Source organism: Lichenostomus cassidix, chromosome 2 (genome assembly GCF_008360975.1).
Source record: "Lichenostomus cassidix isolate B80296 chromosome 2, HeHo_3.0, whole genome shotgun sequence".
In the NCBI taxonomy this organism is placed as follows: domain Eukaryota; kingdom Metazoa; phylum Chordata; class Aves; order Passeriformes; family Meliphagidae; genus Lichenostomus; species Lichenostomus cassidix.
The window spans coordinates 24322152-24339071 of record NC_139482.1 but is presented as its reverse complement, the minus strand read 5'-3'; the positions used below and the strand labels follow the sequence as shown (position 1 = coordinate 24339071).

General features: G+C 38.2%; 1 protein-coding gene across 7 annotated transcripts in view; it reads right to left on the bottom strand.

The window, feature by feature from the left end:
• PPP1R9A (protein phosphatase 1 regulatory subunit 9A) overlaps positions 1-16920 on the bottom strand; it is a 133452-nt gene that overhangs the window by 13562 nt on the left and 102970 nt on the right. For 5 of the 7 annotated variants that reach the window (XM_085050755.1, XM_085050758.1, XM_085050754.1 and 2 more), the window contains 8 exons: positions 15302-15355; positions 13241-13470; positions 11770-11866; positions 11471-11642; positions 7190-7347; positions 6333-6633; positions 2165-2252; positions 1988-2065 (listed from right to left, as the gene is read on the bottom strand). In XM_085050755.1, the coding sequence (XP_084906881.1) occupies positions 1988-2065; positions 2165-2252; positions 6333-6633; positions 7190-7347; positions 11471-11642; positions 11770-11866; positions 13241-13470; positions 15302-15355 (1178 nt within the window). The remainder of the gene's footprint in view (positions 1-1987; positions 2066-2164; positions 2253-6332; positions 6634-7189; positions 7348-11470; positions 11643-11769; positions 11867-13240; positions 13471-15301; positions 15356-16920) is intronic. The other 2 variants (XM_085050759.1, XM_085050760.1) reach the window with 1 other exon arrangement.

Below are 16920 nucleotides of genomic sequence, written 5' to 3'. Positions count from 1 at the left end.
TCAGGCAGGGAAATATATGTTCCTTACTTCAATGAGGAATATTTTTCATATCTGTAACATTAGCAGCAGATTTAGGAAATAATTTTGGATTTTATTTACACATCCTGAGTGCTACTTTCTGGCAATGGTAAAATAATGCATGTAACACTCATCTGACAATATGATTAATTCTACATCAATCAGTTGCTGTAATGGACATAATTATAACAGGATGCTGTCTTTTCAAAGAGCTTATTCAGCTCTGGACTTGTAGAGAAAACATCCTCACATTTCTTCTGAGACAAATTCTTGGAATTAGTAACAAAAGAAGCGACAATGACTGTTTAAAAAGTTATAGTGAAATAGTAACATTCCGGTTTACAGAGGTAGAGTAAGAATTTACAAAAGCTCATGAATTTTAACATTGAAAGCTGTATTAAACTTTACTTTTAGCAACTGTAATTGGGATATTGAACTGTATTAAAGAAATACTAAGAAACAGCATAAATAACTGTTTTATCACATGGACTAATAAGCAGTGGATACCTATGCTGAGATCTGCTTTCTCTAAGGAAGACACCTATGGGATCTCACAAACATCTATCATGTGCTGTGCTGGTGTAAGGGACATTCAAGTTCTCACAAACAAGTATACGTTCATTTCCCCCATGCTGTGGCTTGGTACCTAAATGCTGCATGATGTCTAACAGCCTGCTAAGGGCACTAGCTGCCTCACAGCCACATAAAGTGCAGAGATTTGGCTTTAACAAACCTCTCCCTGTCACTAGGGAAACCTAGCAGTGAGTATCACTGACTCCATGTCACGCTGCGAGCAGACACACTGGGACAGGTTTTCTGACACTAGCAGAGAGGTGGTGACTGCTGCCTAAGATCAGTGAAGATCCTGCCAGATATTTGCAGAATACAAATGTACAAATGTATGCTGAGACAGAACATTGCACTTCAGTACAGTGTGCCTGAGGGAGTAAGGAAGGTTTCTTTTGCTTTTCTGATTTTATGGAGCTACACAATGTACTTGTCACTGGGTTTCCATATATCAGACTGTCAGCAGAACAGCACAAATGGTTACAGCCTGATTTTCCACCACAATGTTTTTATGAATAGCATTCAAACTTTGCTTTCTTCCAATAGCTCTTTCATCATGTAGGTTTTTTGTATTGTTTTATGTGCAGAGTTTTTGAGTTGCTATGTCCTTTCTAGACTTTTGGAACATATTAAGTTTGCTTAGCCCTCCTGACTTTGTCTTTTGTACCTGGAACCAGGTATCATGCTGTGATCTTGTCAGACTCGTAAGTATTTAAGTAAAAATCTACACTAGCTTTTGCAGAGAAGATTGCCTCCTGCTGTTGTGAACATTCACTTATCTATCCAGAGTACTGATGCTGGTGATGTGGTCTCATCAGTTCTCACAAGGAATTCACAATTCATTGCCTGAAAGTTGTTGATCTCACATGCAGTCAGCATTTTTCCCATTTTTCAACTTAAGATGCTCATTTTCAGAAAAAAAAACCATTCTGAAAGCATTCCTAGTGTGGGTGCTGCAAAGCTGCAGTGAACAGCTGCTGCCCAACCTCTCTCTGGGGGCTTTAAAAAAAAATATGTGTAATTGTGTCAAGGTTTCTGGTTCATGGACATTATTAACTGACTCTGTGCATCTTGTAGGGCTGCTCTGAAAATCTATTTCTGCAAATCCCATTAGTGGACGCAACAGCAGCAATGATCAAGTTGGACTTGACGATCCTTGTGAGACACCTCCAGCTTGAGAAATTCTACGGTTTTATGACACTATAAACCTCCAAATATTTTTAGATTATATGTTAGCTTTCTGTGAGCCAAGGAATCTAGGTTTGTAAGCTCAGGTTATCTCAAAGCTTAACACTTATTTATGAAGTCAGTGGGGCTGTTAATACACCATCTGCTAGGACGATTAGGTTTTTCCAATGTTTCTGGCACATAATTTCTCGCGTCCTCAATCTTTCACCCATACCTACTGCCATACGTCACCCTAATAGCTTCTTTCTCTTTCCGCTTCTTGCCCTTGTTTGAACTCCTTCTCAAGGGTGCCCTATAAGAATATTAGAAAACATCAGGAAACATCTCTGAAATTTGACTTTCAATTCTTTTAATGAAGAGAAAAAAGTATTTTAAATAACAAAATGCTTACCCGAGATCTGCAAGTTTTCGCTTTAGTTTTTCTGTATGCCCTATAGGAGGGCTAGTTGTTCTTGCTGCCTGAGCACTTGTGGCACCATCTAGGATACATTTGTACATGGAAGAATGTACATTAATTTTAATTGCTACTTTCTATTCAGAACACTTTGTGCATCTTTTCATAATTAGATACCTATACATGGACATGTGTGTGAGTACACAATTTAATTAGGGAAATTCTAGTTTTCAGGAAGATGGTGTAAATATGAAAAAAAAGAAATACTGTCAGAATTTGAAAATACACAAAATCTTATTTTAATTAAAGAAACTGGAAAGTTAATTTTGATTGAATTTCAGTGGATATGCAATAAATTGAACAACACAAAGTATTTAGAGGCAAACATTCCAGTGAATCCATTTTAAAACTCAGCAGTAGATGCTTAAGTTTCTTTACAGAATTCATTTGGTATGTATGCTTTACTTTCCAAATAACTCCTAAAATTATTTTTTCAATTTTGGAGCCAAGGGTACCTTTTATGATGGACATGCTATGAAATAGTTCATCAGTTTAGCCTGAGCATCTTTGTTAAACTAAAAATCTAACCTAAAATCTAACCATTCTGGATTAAAAACCTAACAAAATGAAACAAATCCCCCCAAAACCTAAAGGTAGCTTAGTTAATAAATTTGCCCTGAAACATCTATCAATTTTTGATCCTTTCTACAAATGTTATTAAACCCTAAAGAGGAAACAGGCTGCAATACCTATAAAGCCAAAACAATAAATCTGAATCTGGTAAACATCCTGTGAAATTTATACGGAAGCTAGAAGAAAACACATAGTAGTTTAAAAATTCAGACACAGTGACTCTTTATGTGTAAGAGTGTCCCCAAATACCCCAGAGGGAGCAAATGAAGGTCAGTCATTCATGTCACTTGTGGTTTGGCGGCTTTTGCAATGTGACCTCAGACACCGAGTAACTTTTAACTGGAAGCACTGCTGGGTTTGTGGATTTCTCCTATTGTTGCTGACTTAAACAAAACCTTCAAAATTAACCCAAAGTACCACAGTGCTATCACAGGACAGTAAACTATGTGTGTACAGAACCTTGTGTGTTGCTTTGTAGATAACATCTGCCCAAGTTTTCATTCAAGCAAAGAATTTAATATGCAATTAATTGGTTCTTGAATCCTTTGGAAAGTAGGAAAATAAACCTTTTGCAATACCCACACTCTAGAAGCCACACTATTTCCACCAACACAAGTCCATGGTAAAAAAAAGCAAAATTCAAGAACAACTGGCAAGTAATCTCATTCCAAAAAAGCAAACAAAAAAAAAGTAGTATGAAGAATGAAAAAAGCAAGGATGAAGCCTCCAAAGAAGAAATCCATTCCTCGAGGAGGTCAAAGAGAACTTTAGGCAATGCACACTCGGCATCAACCCTACACTGTGCATACTTATTTCCTGTTTCCTCTTGCAGTTCCTCTTTCCCCTTTAATGCACACTTCTCATTTAACCACTGCCAAAACTGTCACAAGAATTAAAACTTGCAACGTTTATTTTCACACTAGCTACTCACAGGCAAGTGGGGCTTCAGGGCAAGGAGCGGCAGGTTTTTGAGAAACTTCTTAATGAAGGTCCAGAAACTATAAAGTAAACTTTATTTCGCTGGGCAAATAATTAAAGCATTTAGTAGATGGAAATTTTGCTGCTGTAGTAGAAAAAAATAGTCTGGAGAGCTCAGCAGGGACACATAGCAGCTGCCTAGAATGGCAAATTTCTCTTTGGGCTCTTGCATCCCTATGCACCCTTCCCACACAGCTGGGGCCAGCCAGGGTCCCCTGGATAAATGATGACTTGTTGAGGAAAATATTTGTGCTGGCTATGGGACACAGCGGAAAATGGACAGGCGAGGTCCCAAAACCAGCTTCAGTGGCAGAGTGGATGTGAATCTACAGGGTCTTGCATGCAGGGATACTCCATGTTTGGTACATGGCAGTGACCAAGAACCAGAACTGCAGGCACCCTGCCTGGGCAGGAGGGGACTCTGGCCACCCTGGAGGGGTGCATCTTCCCCAGATCCTTGCAATTCTTCAGAGAAGGTAAGGAAAAGCTGCTTCCTCAGAATAAATCACACAGAAGCTGTATAATCCATCTCTTCCAGCCTCCAGCTGAAGTAATCTGTGGCTGATGGATGTGGAAGACACTAGACCTCACTGTCCTGCCCACCAGGGTCACCTTGCTGCACTATCAAAGGATGATGCTGTTGCACCAACCAGGCAGGACTGAACAAAATGAAGTCACCCCATATACATGGAAAAGCTGTGGTTATAAGCTGAACAAACAAAATTCCTTATCATTTTGCAATGAAACTAACCCCATGTCACTTCAGCCCTTCCCACTACACTGCAGGATCTCACAAAGAAAAGAAGAAATGGCAAATGTGAGCTTGCTAATGCTCACTTCTGCTGTTGACAGACTAACTTGTGGACATGTATGTGTCCACAGAGATGCTCTTCCCGCCTCTAAAAAAACCCCATCTGAACACACAAAACAAATGCAATGTCTCTTTTTATTTTCTGAGCTGCATGAGTTTAACAGCCAAATTAACAATAATCATTTAAAATAGCATTGCTACAACACTTGTTGCCAAACAACTGCTCTAGTATGTTTCCTTTCTTTGTAGGACTTATTAAATATGTTTTTTTCCACTTGAAATTCAATGACTCTGGTTAATTCTAATGTATTACTTAGCAAAACCTGGACACACCCAAAAGCATTGGTTGTTTACTTAACGGTCACAGCGAGGAAGGCATGACAGCAATATTTAGACAGAGATTGTTTTTCAAACTTAAAATGGAAAGTGTGACACAGTGGGTGGAATGCAATGTCTTATTCCTTGCACTACAAGGTTAGTTTCCACTAATTTTTTATCAAGGTATTTTTCATACATCTGCTGGAAATGCAGGATTTAGGACTTCACTGACAAACCAATCATACATTCAAGCTGAGTCTGGCAAGTCACATTCTTATGTTCACACCCTTATTTTTACTTGCAAAACTCAAATATTGAATTATTTAACCTAGTTATAACTAGCAATTTTAGAACTCATGTAAAAATCCTTGCAATATATTAACCTATCCTAAATTCAGTAAAGTTTCATTACTCTGTCTTTTATGAACCTGTGTGAAAAGATGAAGAAAACACATATAAAGATGTGTGATCTTTATAAAGATGAAGAAAAAACAGCATTTAAATCAGTAGCAAGTCTTTCCAGACACATAAACACAAATCTTCAATAAATTGTTCTTTTCAATTAATTCATGTAAGCTGAAGTTTGTTATGAACATATCTAGACCTCCTCCTGCAGCTCTCACTTACAAACAATTTCCATTATGTATTTTAGCTTATGTGACAGTTTGAGAATGCAAGGTGCATAGCTAAGAATGTTGAAGTAGTGTCAAATGCTAATTCTGACCTCGAAATGGATCTGAAAAGGACAGCTCAGTATTCAGAGACTTATCATATTGTTAATTCTTAAAACAAACTGGTATCTGAGACATGTACCTGAGCTACACATGATTGCATCCTGTTGTAGCTACCTAGCATTTAAAGAATCTGAATTAAACTAATAATAATGAGGCCAATCTCCCCAAGAAATTACTTTTTTTCTGTAAATGAAGTCTCCAGATACTAACCTCTCGTTAAACCTAGACTTGCTGCCTCTTAGCAATTAAATGCTACAATCTGTTGTTTTTGCTTTACACTCCTTTCCGCACCCTCCAAAAAAATCATCTAGCAGTGCCAAAATCACATTATTTGAATAAGTACACTATGTTAAGCATGTTTCTAATATGGAGGTGTCCCAAGGTCAAATAATGCTTTTTTAAAAAAAAATACAATACAACATTTTCTTAAAGGCAACTTCCACTTTTTTTTCCAGTGAGCTCCAGGAAAGCCAAAAAAAAAAAAAAAAGAAAGTTCCCTATCCCATTTTAAACTTTGTCCTTTTCTTATTTCAGTACACAAGGTCATTTTTAAGTTTTTGACTTCCAAGCAGGCAAAAGAAATTACAAGATGATGTTGCTAAGGTCCTACTGCACAACAAAAGGTCATAAAGTAGATAGATGTAAGTGAGCAAAATGATGCATCAATTTATTGTAAAAGAAACAGCAATACCTTTGTTCTGTAAAATATTCCTGCCAGCTGGGTGATGCAAAGGAGATGCTTCAGAGCTGTGCCCAGATTTTGAAGGAGAGGAAAATGGAGTGTCTCCCCGAGCATATGGGGAAAGGACACTTCCTCTGTGGTGCTGTTCTTCTTCTTGGTTTTCAGTTAGGTTGTCAAATGAGATTGCTGCACTGCTAGCCACAGGGGAGAGGGAGGAAGCACCAGAATCTGATGCTGGTGAGGATGCTCTCATGCATAAGGGCAGTGGTGATTTTGAAATGTGCATGGGACTACTGTAACTGTGTGATGGCTGTTGGTATAAGAGATTATAAAGCAGGTTATACCACTTAATAAGCAAACAGCAAGATTTATTTTGAACATGCAATTTTTTTATTCATTATTTAGCTTTCTATTTGTACGAAATGCTGTAGCAATTCATGGCACTACCCTCGATACCACACAGTTTGTTTATTGGTATTTGCTTTCAGATGAAGTCAGAATAGGACAGAACAATGAGCAAATATTGTATCAACTGTATTAAAAAACTAACAAATAGAGAAATGCACAATTCAAGTTCCTTTCACCTCCTGCATAAATGAAAGGACCCACTCTGAATTATAAAGCACATGTAAATCAAAAAAGACCAGGATTCCAGTTAAAACACGACAGAACCAAAAAACAGGTGTGCTGACTCAAAAGGAGACCAGACTTGCACATCATTCAAGGACATTCACAGCAGACTGGCCACAGAGGAATAAATACTGCCTGTGCTACAATGGAAGGATAAAGATAGAGGATGAAACGACTTACAGGGGCAATCTAGCACTCCATAGGAAGGCTGAAAGAGAGGGTAGAGTCCTTCTCACCTTTCGTTCCAGGCTATCCTCCCCATCAGTTGAACTGATGCTATCATACAGCCGCGTTCGGGAAGGTCTCTGCCGCTTGTTCCTCACTGAGAGCTGAGCTCGAGTCTTCAGAGCTTTGGAGTCCAGTCTCTCTGTTTCTGGAACTGCTTCATTGAAATCTGTATGGAAACATGATTTGAAGCTGTTTAACAGAAAAATCTTTCAGTACTTTTGCCTAACAAAAGGAATTATTTGTTGTACAAACAACTGCAAGTACATGCACTCTGCACGGAATCACAGATTCATTTAGGTTAGAAAAGCCACATTTTACTTGTACCTGTACCTTCGTAACTGTGGTAGCACCCCCAGAAAAAAGCTATGTGCATAAACAAGTTTATCTGTACAGATTCAGCAAGTGCATAGCAAAGAATCAACTGCAGATATTTAAGAATTCAACAAATTATTCCCACTGTTATGCAGACACCCACACAAACCCAGCTGTACCAGCCCAGAAAGCAGATCCACTTAGAATACTTCAGAGGGTGTTGCACATGCTTGGCCTGCAGAGAGTTTTGCTCCATCAGGGCATAAACATCATCATGTGATACATGAAAACTGGAGAAGTATTTAATATAAAAAATGGAACAATGAAACCATCTTACTTGCCTGCCTTCAAAGACAGCCAATTCCTGAATGCCCCATGAGCAAAGTATACCAAACACTGCATATACGACTTGCCTCTACTACTAAAACTAACATAGTGCATGTCTTAGCTATCAACCATCCACTCAAATGAAATCTGAGTTTTGCAGCAAATTTAACATTTCACAAAGCTGCAGTAAGCACGACTAGAAATGTTTTTAAAGGTGTTTTTGTATTTTATACCAGAAGAAGAATAGATTCTTTATGGTTTTAACATTTTTTTCAACCTTCACAGTAAAAATCAAACCATAATCCATTAGATTAATTTGTTTACATACTGCATTCATAATACACTAATAAATTAAAATCTAATCTTAAAGATATTTTTGCTTTTCTTCTATGTATAAGAGTTACATTTTACTTCACATGATACAACAGAATAATTAGCATTGTCTGACTTGCCGTTATGCTTCTGCCCTAAGTACTCCACAGAGTAACTACACATTGTCATGGCTTGAACTGCTTGTACTTGTTCTTTTAGGTGTACACACTTCCAAACATCCCTTTGTTTCACTGCTGAAATTATGCAAACTATCAACACAGGATTGCAAATAGTATTCACAGAAATGCTCATATGGGCCTTCTTAAAGTGAAAGACCATCTGGGCCTGGAGCTTCTTACTTCCTCCACACCATCACTGATCTTGCCCTGCTTTGTTGCAGTGGAACTGGGCTGCTGTCAGATGGTCTCTGCCCCAGCCACATGTGCTGCCACCCCCAGTCCCAGCTCCCTCTTCTGCAGGGAGCGGCTGGCCCTCACAGCTCCCAGCACAAACCCACAACCTCACACGATGCTGTAGAAATCTCCCAAGCCACTAGGGAGTCTGGAAAATCTCTCACATAAAAGCCATAATAGTTTTTATTTCACTCTCAGAATCAATGTAAAAAGACTTTCTTTCATTAGACGTTCAACCACTTGACTCCAATGTTCTTCCATCTGAATTATTTCAGTACCACTGTGAAGCAGGAAAGAGCTCGCCTGTACTCCCACTGTTTTTCCATTAGACAGGCTGACAGACTTTAAAATATCCTTCTGTGAACTGATGCATCCCTGGGTATCCAAAGACACCTAGAAAGTACAGCCACAAAGTGGCCCGAATAGGCATTTGCACTGCCATGTCAAAGTCTGAGACTGTCAAAGTTGGGCTCAACACTGAAATGTTTAGATTTCAAACCACTGTCTCCTGCCAGTAAACAGCTTGATTCTCTACTGCAGACACAGCTCATGATCACTAAACCAGAAAGCTACAACGCACTTTATCCATTTTTCTGGACTCTCAGAATAAACCATATATTTGTAAAGGAAACACAATCCTTAGTCTAATATTCCCTGGCAAGGCAAAGGAACAATTACGTGGGCCAGAGTGGCTTTGATTTTCTCTTTTTAACTTCCCCTGATGTTACTGGCAGCCCCGTAAGCTCAGTGTGAGGTTGTGTTACAGCCTGAGGAGTCGTGCAGTCTGGCAGGATGTTGAACACAGCCAGAGCACCGGCAGCGTCAGGAGCAGTTATGCTCAAATGCTTGCAACCATCAGGTTGCATCCATTTTACTTTTTCCCAAGTCTCCTACCATGCAAGAATGTAATAAACACCTCAGATCACACTGAAGCAAAAAACTCCTTGATGCAATTTTAATTAAAATAGTTTTACACCACTGGATTTTTTAATGGAAGACAGACCTGCAAACTTCTGAACAAAAATTCTGGGACGTGGCTTTGTACGTGCAGTCCTTCCCCAGGAATCTAATGCAGAGGCTTGATCAAGAACTCGCCTCAGTGTTAAACTCGCCAAACACAAGCCAGAAAAGAGACTGGGGCACCCATGTGAATGTCACAAAGGACTCTACTCACATCCAAAACATCATGGACAACTCCCCCACCCTTTACAGCTCCTCTACAAACATCCATGGGTTGATGGCAAATTCTTTTCTTAAAAGGAGTGATACAGAGAACAGGGCAAGTATCACTGTGCTACAGTATGATACAGACCTCAGAGACTGATATAAAATTTATTGGAAAAGCCACATGGAAGTCAGAGTGCTACAGCATATTTAAGGATATTCTTATTTTTAAAAAGTTTTTTTTTTTTTTCCTTTCATTAAAACTACAAATGCAGCCTGGAATCTAAGATCTAGCTATGCTGCTTCTGCTTTCAAAAAATCATTGCTGATTATCTATTTTTCCTAGTAAATAACTGGTGTTTGTATCCACATGGTTAAACGTGGGCATTTAAATTCACAGATCATCTAGTCTAACGCTCAGAAGGAACTAACACTGGTAACATTTCTCCAGGAGACAGTTTTTGCAATGAAAAAAGGCAGCTCTTTGAAAAATTTCATGCAAATTCATCCATTGAGAAACAATTTTGAAGCACTGACATGCAGATTTTTAATGCTATGCTAAGAACTTTCAATTTTTTAGATGAAATTTTACAATTTTTCCTTTTTTTTACATGTAGAAACTCCTAGATTTTAGCTCCTGTGCCATAGATGTGGGTTGACATTGTTACAGCAGTTCATGTAAATGTGATTTTTCTGAGTCAGGTGAAGAAAACATACTTTCCTGTCCTGATGCTAAACACCAAAAGGATTTGTGTTAACAGCACTGCTATGTATTAAATGTTTTATAACACTGAGGTTCTGTGGCAGAAATACAGACTTTCTTGTCATCCTGGATGCTTTTCTGAACTTCAGCGATTTCAGTACAATTAACACTTGATAGAAAAAAAAAAAAGCTCTGTGAAGATTTGTAGAAGCCAATTGCACAAGGTCTGCATTCTGCATTTCACCTAATACCATTTCAGCAGTACTAGCTCTTTTTTACACACATAACTTGTTAAAAATGTAATTAATATTGATTTGTTTGTAAGGCAATACTGTTGGGGTCCACACATGAAATGACTGCCAGAATATCAATTTTAATAAAACACCTCTGTGCTTGCTAGAAATTAATTTATTTCATAATGCATTGTTTTTGTCAACAGAGAGATAATATTATAGTTTATAGGAATCCTGGGCTGCATCAAAATTAGGGTGGCCAGCAGGTCAAAGGAGGTGATTCTGCCTCTCTGCTCTCGTGAGACCCCACCTGGAGTGCTGCATCCAGCTCTGGGACTCCCAGCCTAAGAAGGTGATGGAAATGTTGGATCAAGTCCAGAGGAAGATCATGAAGTTGCTAAGGGGTCTGGAGCACCTCCCCTATGAAGACAGGCTGAACAAGTCGGAGTTGCTCAGCCTGGAGAAGAGAAGGTTGTGTGGAGATCTCACAGCACCTTCTAGTATGTGCAGGGGCCCTGCAGGGAAGCTACAGACAGACTCTTCATCAGGAACTGCAGTGACAGGACAGGGAGTAATGGTTCAAACTGAAAAAAGGGGACATTCAGGGTAGATATTAGGAAGGAATTCTTTACTGCGAGACCAGTGAGATACTGAAACAGGCTGACCAGGGAGCCAGGCGGGATAAAGTTTGAGCAACCTGGCCTAGTGAAAGGTTTCCCTGCCCATGGCAGGGGGGCTGGGATTAGATGATCTTTAAGGTACTTCCAACCCAAACCATTCTATGATTCTGTGATTCACAGCAGTTACAGTTTGGTTCTAACAAACCTTGACTTAAGCCATCCAGGCAGGTCACTTGCTTAGTATCTAGATTTTCCACAGGATCTCCTCTAGAAACTTCTCCAAAAGATGTCTGCCTTTCAAAAATGTTGTTGTTATTGTTAACCTGGCTTCCATTTTGCTTCATTAGCCTGAAAACTTCTGCTTCCAAGTCTTGTATCTGAAAGAAATACAACAGGGTATTACCAATAATATCCCAATACAACCGTCCCATTAGAGATGTTATTTTTCCAGAATATCAGACAGAATTGTCTCATTCTTCAAATATAAGAGTAAATGATACTCACACGAGCTTGTAATCCTTGAACCTCTACAAGGTGTGCCTTTTCCAAATCTTCTATTTTCTTTCTTTCAGCTTCCTGGCGTTTGATGAAGTCAAGTTCTCTTAGGGAAAAAAAAAGGATGTATTTGCTGACATCAAAGCAATCAGATTGAAACAAAAAATAAAATATTTTCCTACTCATCAGAAAAATCTGTCCTTAGCAAATAATTTATTACTTACTTAGTAAGAATTATGAAATTGCAATCAGGACAAAACCCTAAGTAATTAGCCTAAGCGAATATGTTAGATGATGATATAAAATGGCAAAAGCAACTCATTGGCAAAAAAAATCAGCTCTTACTGATAATCAAAATAGTTAAACCGGTTACTTTTCCTAACCTGTGTTTACAACAAAAACAATGTAACTTTGTTTATGGCTGCTCTGGGTTGCAGGAAATGGAGCAAAGTCTCTGTTTTACTAGAGTATGACTGTGCTCCTTCACAGAAAGGACATCCTGCAAGTTTTCAGGTACAAATCAAATTTTCTAAAGGAAATCTGTTAGGCCAGTTTAGGAGTCTGAGGTATTTTAAAACATCTTTTACTAATATAAAGCAGAATATGAACAGAAAGCTATCCAAACTCATTCTAGTGACTTTCCCGATCTCTTTTTATTTTGAGTATCAAAGACGTTTGTGATAGAAAGCACATAAGAAGGAAGCTAGTTCTGGAACAGTCACGAAATTCCAAGATGGGTAATAATATTTTGACAATCAAACACCCTTTTTACTGGGACAGGATATTCATTTCTGCAATCCCAATTATCACTTTACATTGCTGTATGTCTGAGTTTTCTTCTTTAAATAAATATATTCCAGAAAAATGAAAAAGCATAAAATGAAAAAGCTACTGCCAAAAAAAAAAAAGTAATTTGGGGAATGGAAGCTGTTATAGAAATGTAAGATGTTATTATTCTTGCTAGCCATCAGGGAGAGGGGACCACATGAAACAGAGGGGGCCAGGTAATCATCAGTTAGCTCAACTCAGTTCAAACATTCTTGGCATCTACGAGAAGAAGAAAAATGAAATGTAAAATGTAACAAAACAGTATTATTTTTGATGTTACATTACATCAGGAATGAATCCAGCTTATACAATAACAAAATTAATTGCTGCAAACTTTACAAATCAAATGCTTTACTATCATTATACTTAGTTGTTTGTAATTACATTGAGCCGTCTCCTAATTCTGAAACATACCAACCTGAAATACTACAGCTAAGTCTTTACGTAGTCTGTAAAGTTACAGTATGACCACAGCTTGAATACTAGCAACATTTTTCCATAACAAAGAGTCCATGTTTTTCATAAATGAAAAGTGGAAAACAATGTTAACCTTACAGGTGTTTAACAGTGGGTTTCATATTTCAAAATATATCACATACATGTTTTCTATCTGGCCACTAAGTCATTTGCTGAGCCTGGTGTAGCTGCTTACTTTTGCTGAAAATCCTTGATTAATTTCTTTGCCTTGTTATATTTCTTCTCCAGAGCCTGATACTGGCTTTGCGTCTCCTTGAGGTGCTCATTCACTGTGTGACACAGGGTTTGTGCCTCAATCCAATAACTCTCTAATTTCATCATCCTTTCCTTATTCTCCTCAATGTTCTGCTGCAGTTGGGTCTTCTCCAATTCCCACCTCACCTTCTCATTCTCAGCAGCCTGCAGCTGAACAAAGGAGTGGAGATGCAGTCCATAAAAAGCTGCACAGTGCAGCCTAATAGTTTAGGATTAATTCAAACAACGCAAATAGTGCGAATCAGTAAATTAGTAACTACAACAGTAATATGCTAGCAGTGGGAAGAGTGTTCCAGGACAAAGAAAACAGGCTGATGCATGTATTATTCTTCCTCCTAAAACCAAGTCGAGTTTCTGCTCAGTGTTCCAGTGCAGCCTCTATGCTTCTGTGGGTTGTACTAACCTATTTGACTGACTGACATTTAAAAATGTCACTAGTGGAGTACTCAGGCAAACTGCAGGGTTAATCAGCCAGCACATGGGATGCACTTTGCTTTATGCATGTGACTCAGGTGCTAAAAAGCATTCATACACTCAGAAAACGATGGCATTTCTAATTTTGGGAAGGGGGAATTTGATTCCCAGATTTTTTTTTTTTGTGTTAGGGTTCTCACTTTCTAACTGAAGCTACCTGCAAGTTTCAGTGTTTGGTGCTGGATAAGAGTAGGGTTACACAGCATCTTCTGTAATTTAGCTTCTGCAATTTAGAGAACAAAAAATGCCTTAACATCCCTGTTTATTTATCAAGACCTTTTCATTTGCTCTAGGCAGTTCTGCTAGCATCATGGATGATACGTACCAAAAAAATTAACTTGTTTGCAGTTTTATTAGTAATATATCTAAACTAGTCACATTTTCTTCAGCTCTACTGAAAAGATGAGGTAAAGAGGTCCAACAGTAAAAGGCACATTAACCCTAATCTTGCAAATGGGTTTGCACAGATGAATGTTTACACCCACACATTGATGCTGTTAAGTCAGTGGGCCTCAGCACAAGCCCAAGGGATCAACTGTGTGGCTCCAATTGCTAATTGGAACTGGAAAGCAGAGGAAGAAAAGATTTTTCACTCTCTGGACTGAGACAGGACAACAGAAATTGTCCTTACAGAAAATAGTTGCACTTTGAATTTTTTTAACAGTAATTTATGCAGATTTGATAAACACTATGCAAAATACACAGTAAGTGCAAATGCTGCTGTAAAGAAATAATAATCTATAATCTTTTTCTGAAGTACAATTTTCTCTTTTTCAAATTTTTATTTCCTTTATTATGTACTCAGACTCAAAGAGAAGGATGTCATTATAAAACCCTGTCTTGCTGAACAACTGTATAATCAGCAGAGCTCCCATAAAGGTTACCTTAGTACAAAAAAACCCAATTCATTTTTATTGCAATAGCAAATTTAATTTATTAACTTGCAACTTATTGTAAGATGTTTTCTTTTAAACTGGTCATATTTTCCCTTCCTAGACTATATTTTAAAGAGAACTGCAACAATATGAAACAACACTTTTTCTTCTGTACATAAAAATAATTTCTCTTAAATACCTTTTAAAAAATCAATATTTTTTAAAATGTCAAAAAAGGAACGTAGTGTAAGGATACTTTCACATCATTGGTAAATGAAAACCTACTAAGTTCAGCTTGAATATTCAATCCAAATATAATTTTAAAACCTGAGAAAATGCATTGGAATTTTAAAGCTAGAAATCTGCCATTAAGTCATTATGATACCCCTTAAAACATATGTTTAATTGAAGCTACAAAAGTTGGCAGTTTCTTTTAATAGCAGCACTTAAGATTTTTATTTGAAACTTGGAATAAAGAATATACACCAAGACAAGATTTAGCTGAGCTACTGTGCTTCCTAATCAGCCTTTAATAAGGATGTTGACTTCTCCACCCACATAAAGATATGTCTTCAGATCTGATTTTGCATGAAGAAAAAAACACCATGTATTAACCATATATTGATTCTTACCTTTGTCTTCAGCTTCTGAATTTCAGCTTCTGTAACTGCATGTTTGATTTGCAACTAGAATTGAAAATATAAAATAAACAAGTGAAGTCACAGAGAGTACTCCCGTGTTTTTAAAGCCTGTGCTGCAAGTTGAATACCTTATTACATAGCAGAAGGCCCCGAAGAGTGCTGCAGTGCAGTAGATTGTAAATTAAAATGTCTAGCTTGCAAAATGACTCAGTCTGTGCAACCTAATTAAAGATAGGATGCCGTCTAACCACTCATAATTTCAAATCAGAACATCCAATCTGTTTAGCAAAACCAAATGTCTTATGTTTTAAAAAAATAGATGTTATCCTGCTGGGCTTTGCTCTCCTCTGATGTGAATGTGAAATACGTCCCAGTGCTGAAAGTCCCACTGCACTGATTAAAGCAGGCACGTTACAAAAAAGCAAATATGAAAATAAGTGATTTAACAACTCAAGAAAACCTTGAGGGAAGATTCCACACATTTATTTCATGCAAGAAGAAAGGTAGACTGATGCTATCGTTCACCATTAGCTGGAGTTACTCTGCTCAAGCCAGCTAATCTCAACTGAGAGCAGTTACACAGGGAAACTGTAAATAACAGCAACAGCATTCAAGCACACAAAGTGATTGCAGCAGATTAACAGCCCGGGCAGTGTGGTAAAGGTTGTAGTTACATCAGCAAGCAGTCACAACAGGGCATATGTACAGGGAAGGGGTTGCTGTGGAGGACCTGACATCCACCTGCACACTTGCTGTGGGATTTCTTCTGTACTAACCTACATTAGTCTGATCCTGTGGAGTGAATAGTCACTACTTTGAATGTATCAGGCAATGTCCTGAAACACCTTTATTTTTGCCACAAAGGTCTGCTATTCACAGGCTCCAAGAATGCTCTGAAGCACGAACTGAACCACACCTTCAACAGCATAACCCTAATCCAGATGGAAATTATCATGCACGTGTACCCAACACTGGCCTGCACCCCAGACCTGCTGCTGTACTACTAAAAGCAGGCAGCATGGACAAACTTCTGACAAGCCCCAAAACCTTACACTGAATCAGTGACTTGTCTACACTGGATATGGAGCTGAGGGCAAGGGCAAACACTGCATTACAGCCTCAGCTGGCATTGCAGTGGAAACAAGGCTGTCATCCATTATTTATGAATAGAAGGAATAGTTATGGAAAAACATGTTTTACATGCAGGTTACTTCTCTTACAAGACTACATGAGCTTTTGGGAATAGTTTATGTTGAGCTAATAGAGTATGTGAGGACATTGTACTGAACTAGAAACCAACATCTCTGGTGAAGCAATGGCTACATTCTTGAAGACCCAGCTGTTAGTAAAAAAATGTGCAAATTAATCAAAGAAGTTCTTCCAGAAGAAAGGAATTATTTTCTAAGTAACAGGAGCTATCACTGAGCTGACCAGTAAAAGTACTTCTGAAAAAGGCTAAGATAATTTAGTAATTCCCTTTTCACGAAGCCTCTTGAATGCCCTTCTTGTGGCATACGAAATGCACACTCTCAGATACAGTTTGATTTGCAAATCAGCTTTAATCAATCTACTGAAGAAATCTAGTCCTTTAAGGTGGAGAATTCCTCCAT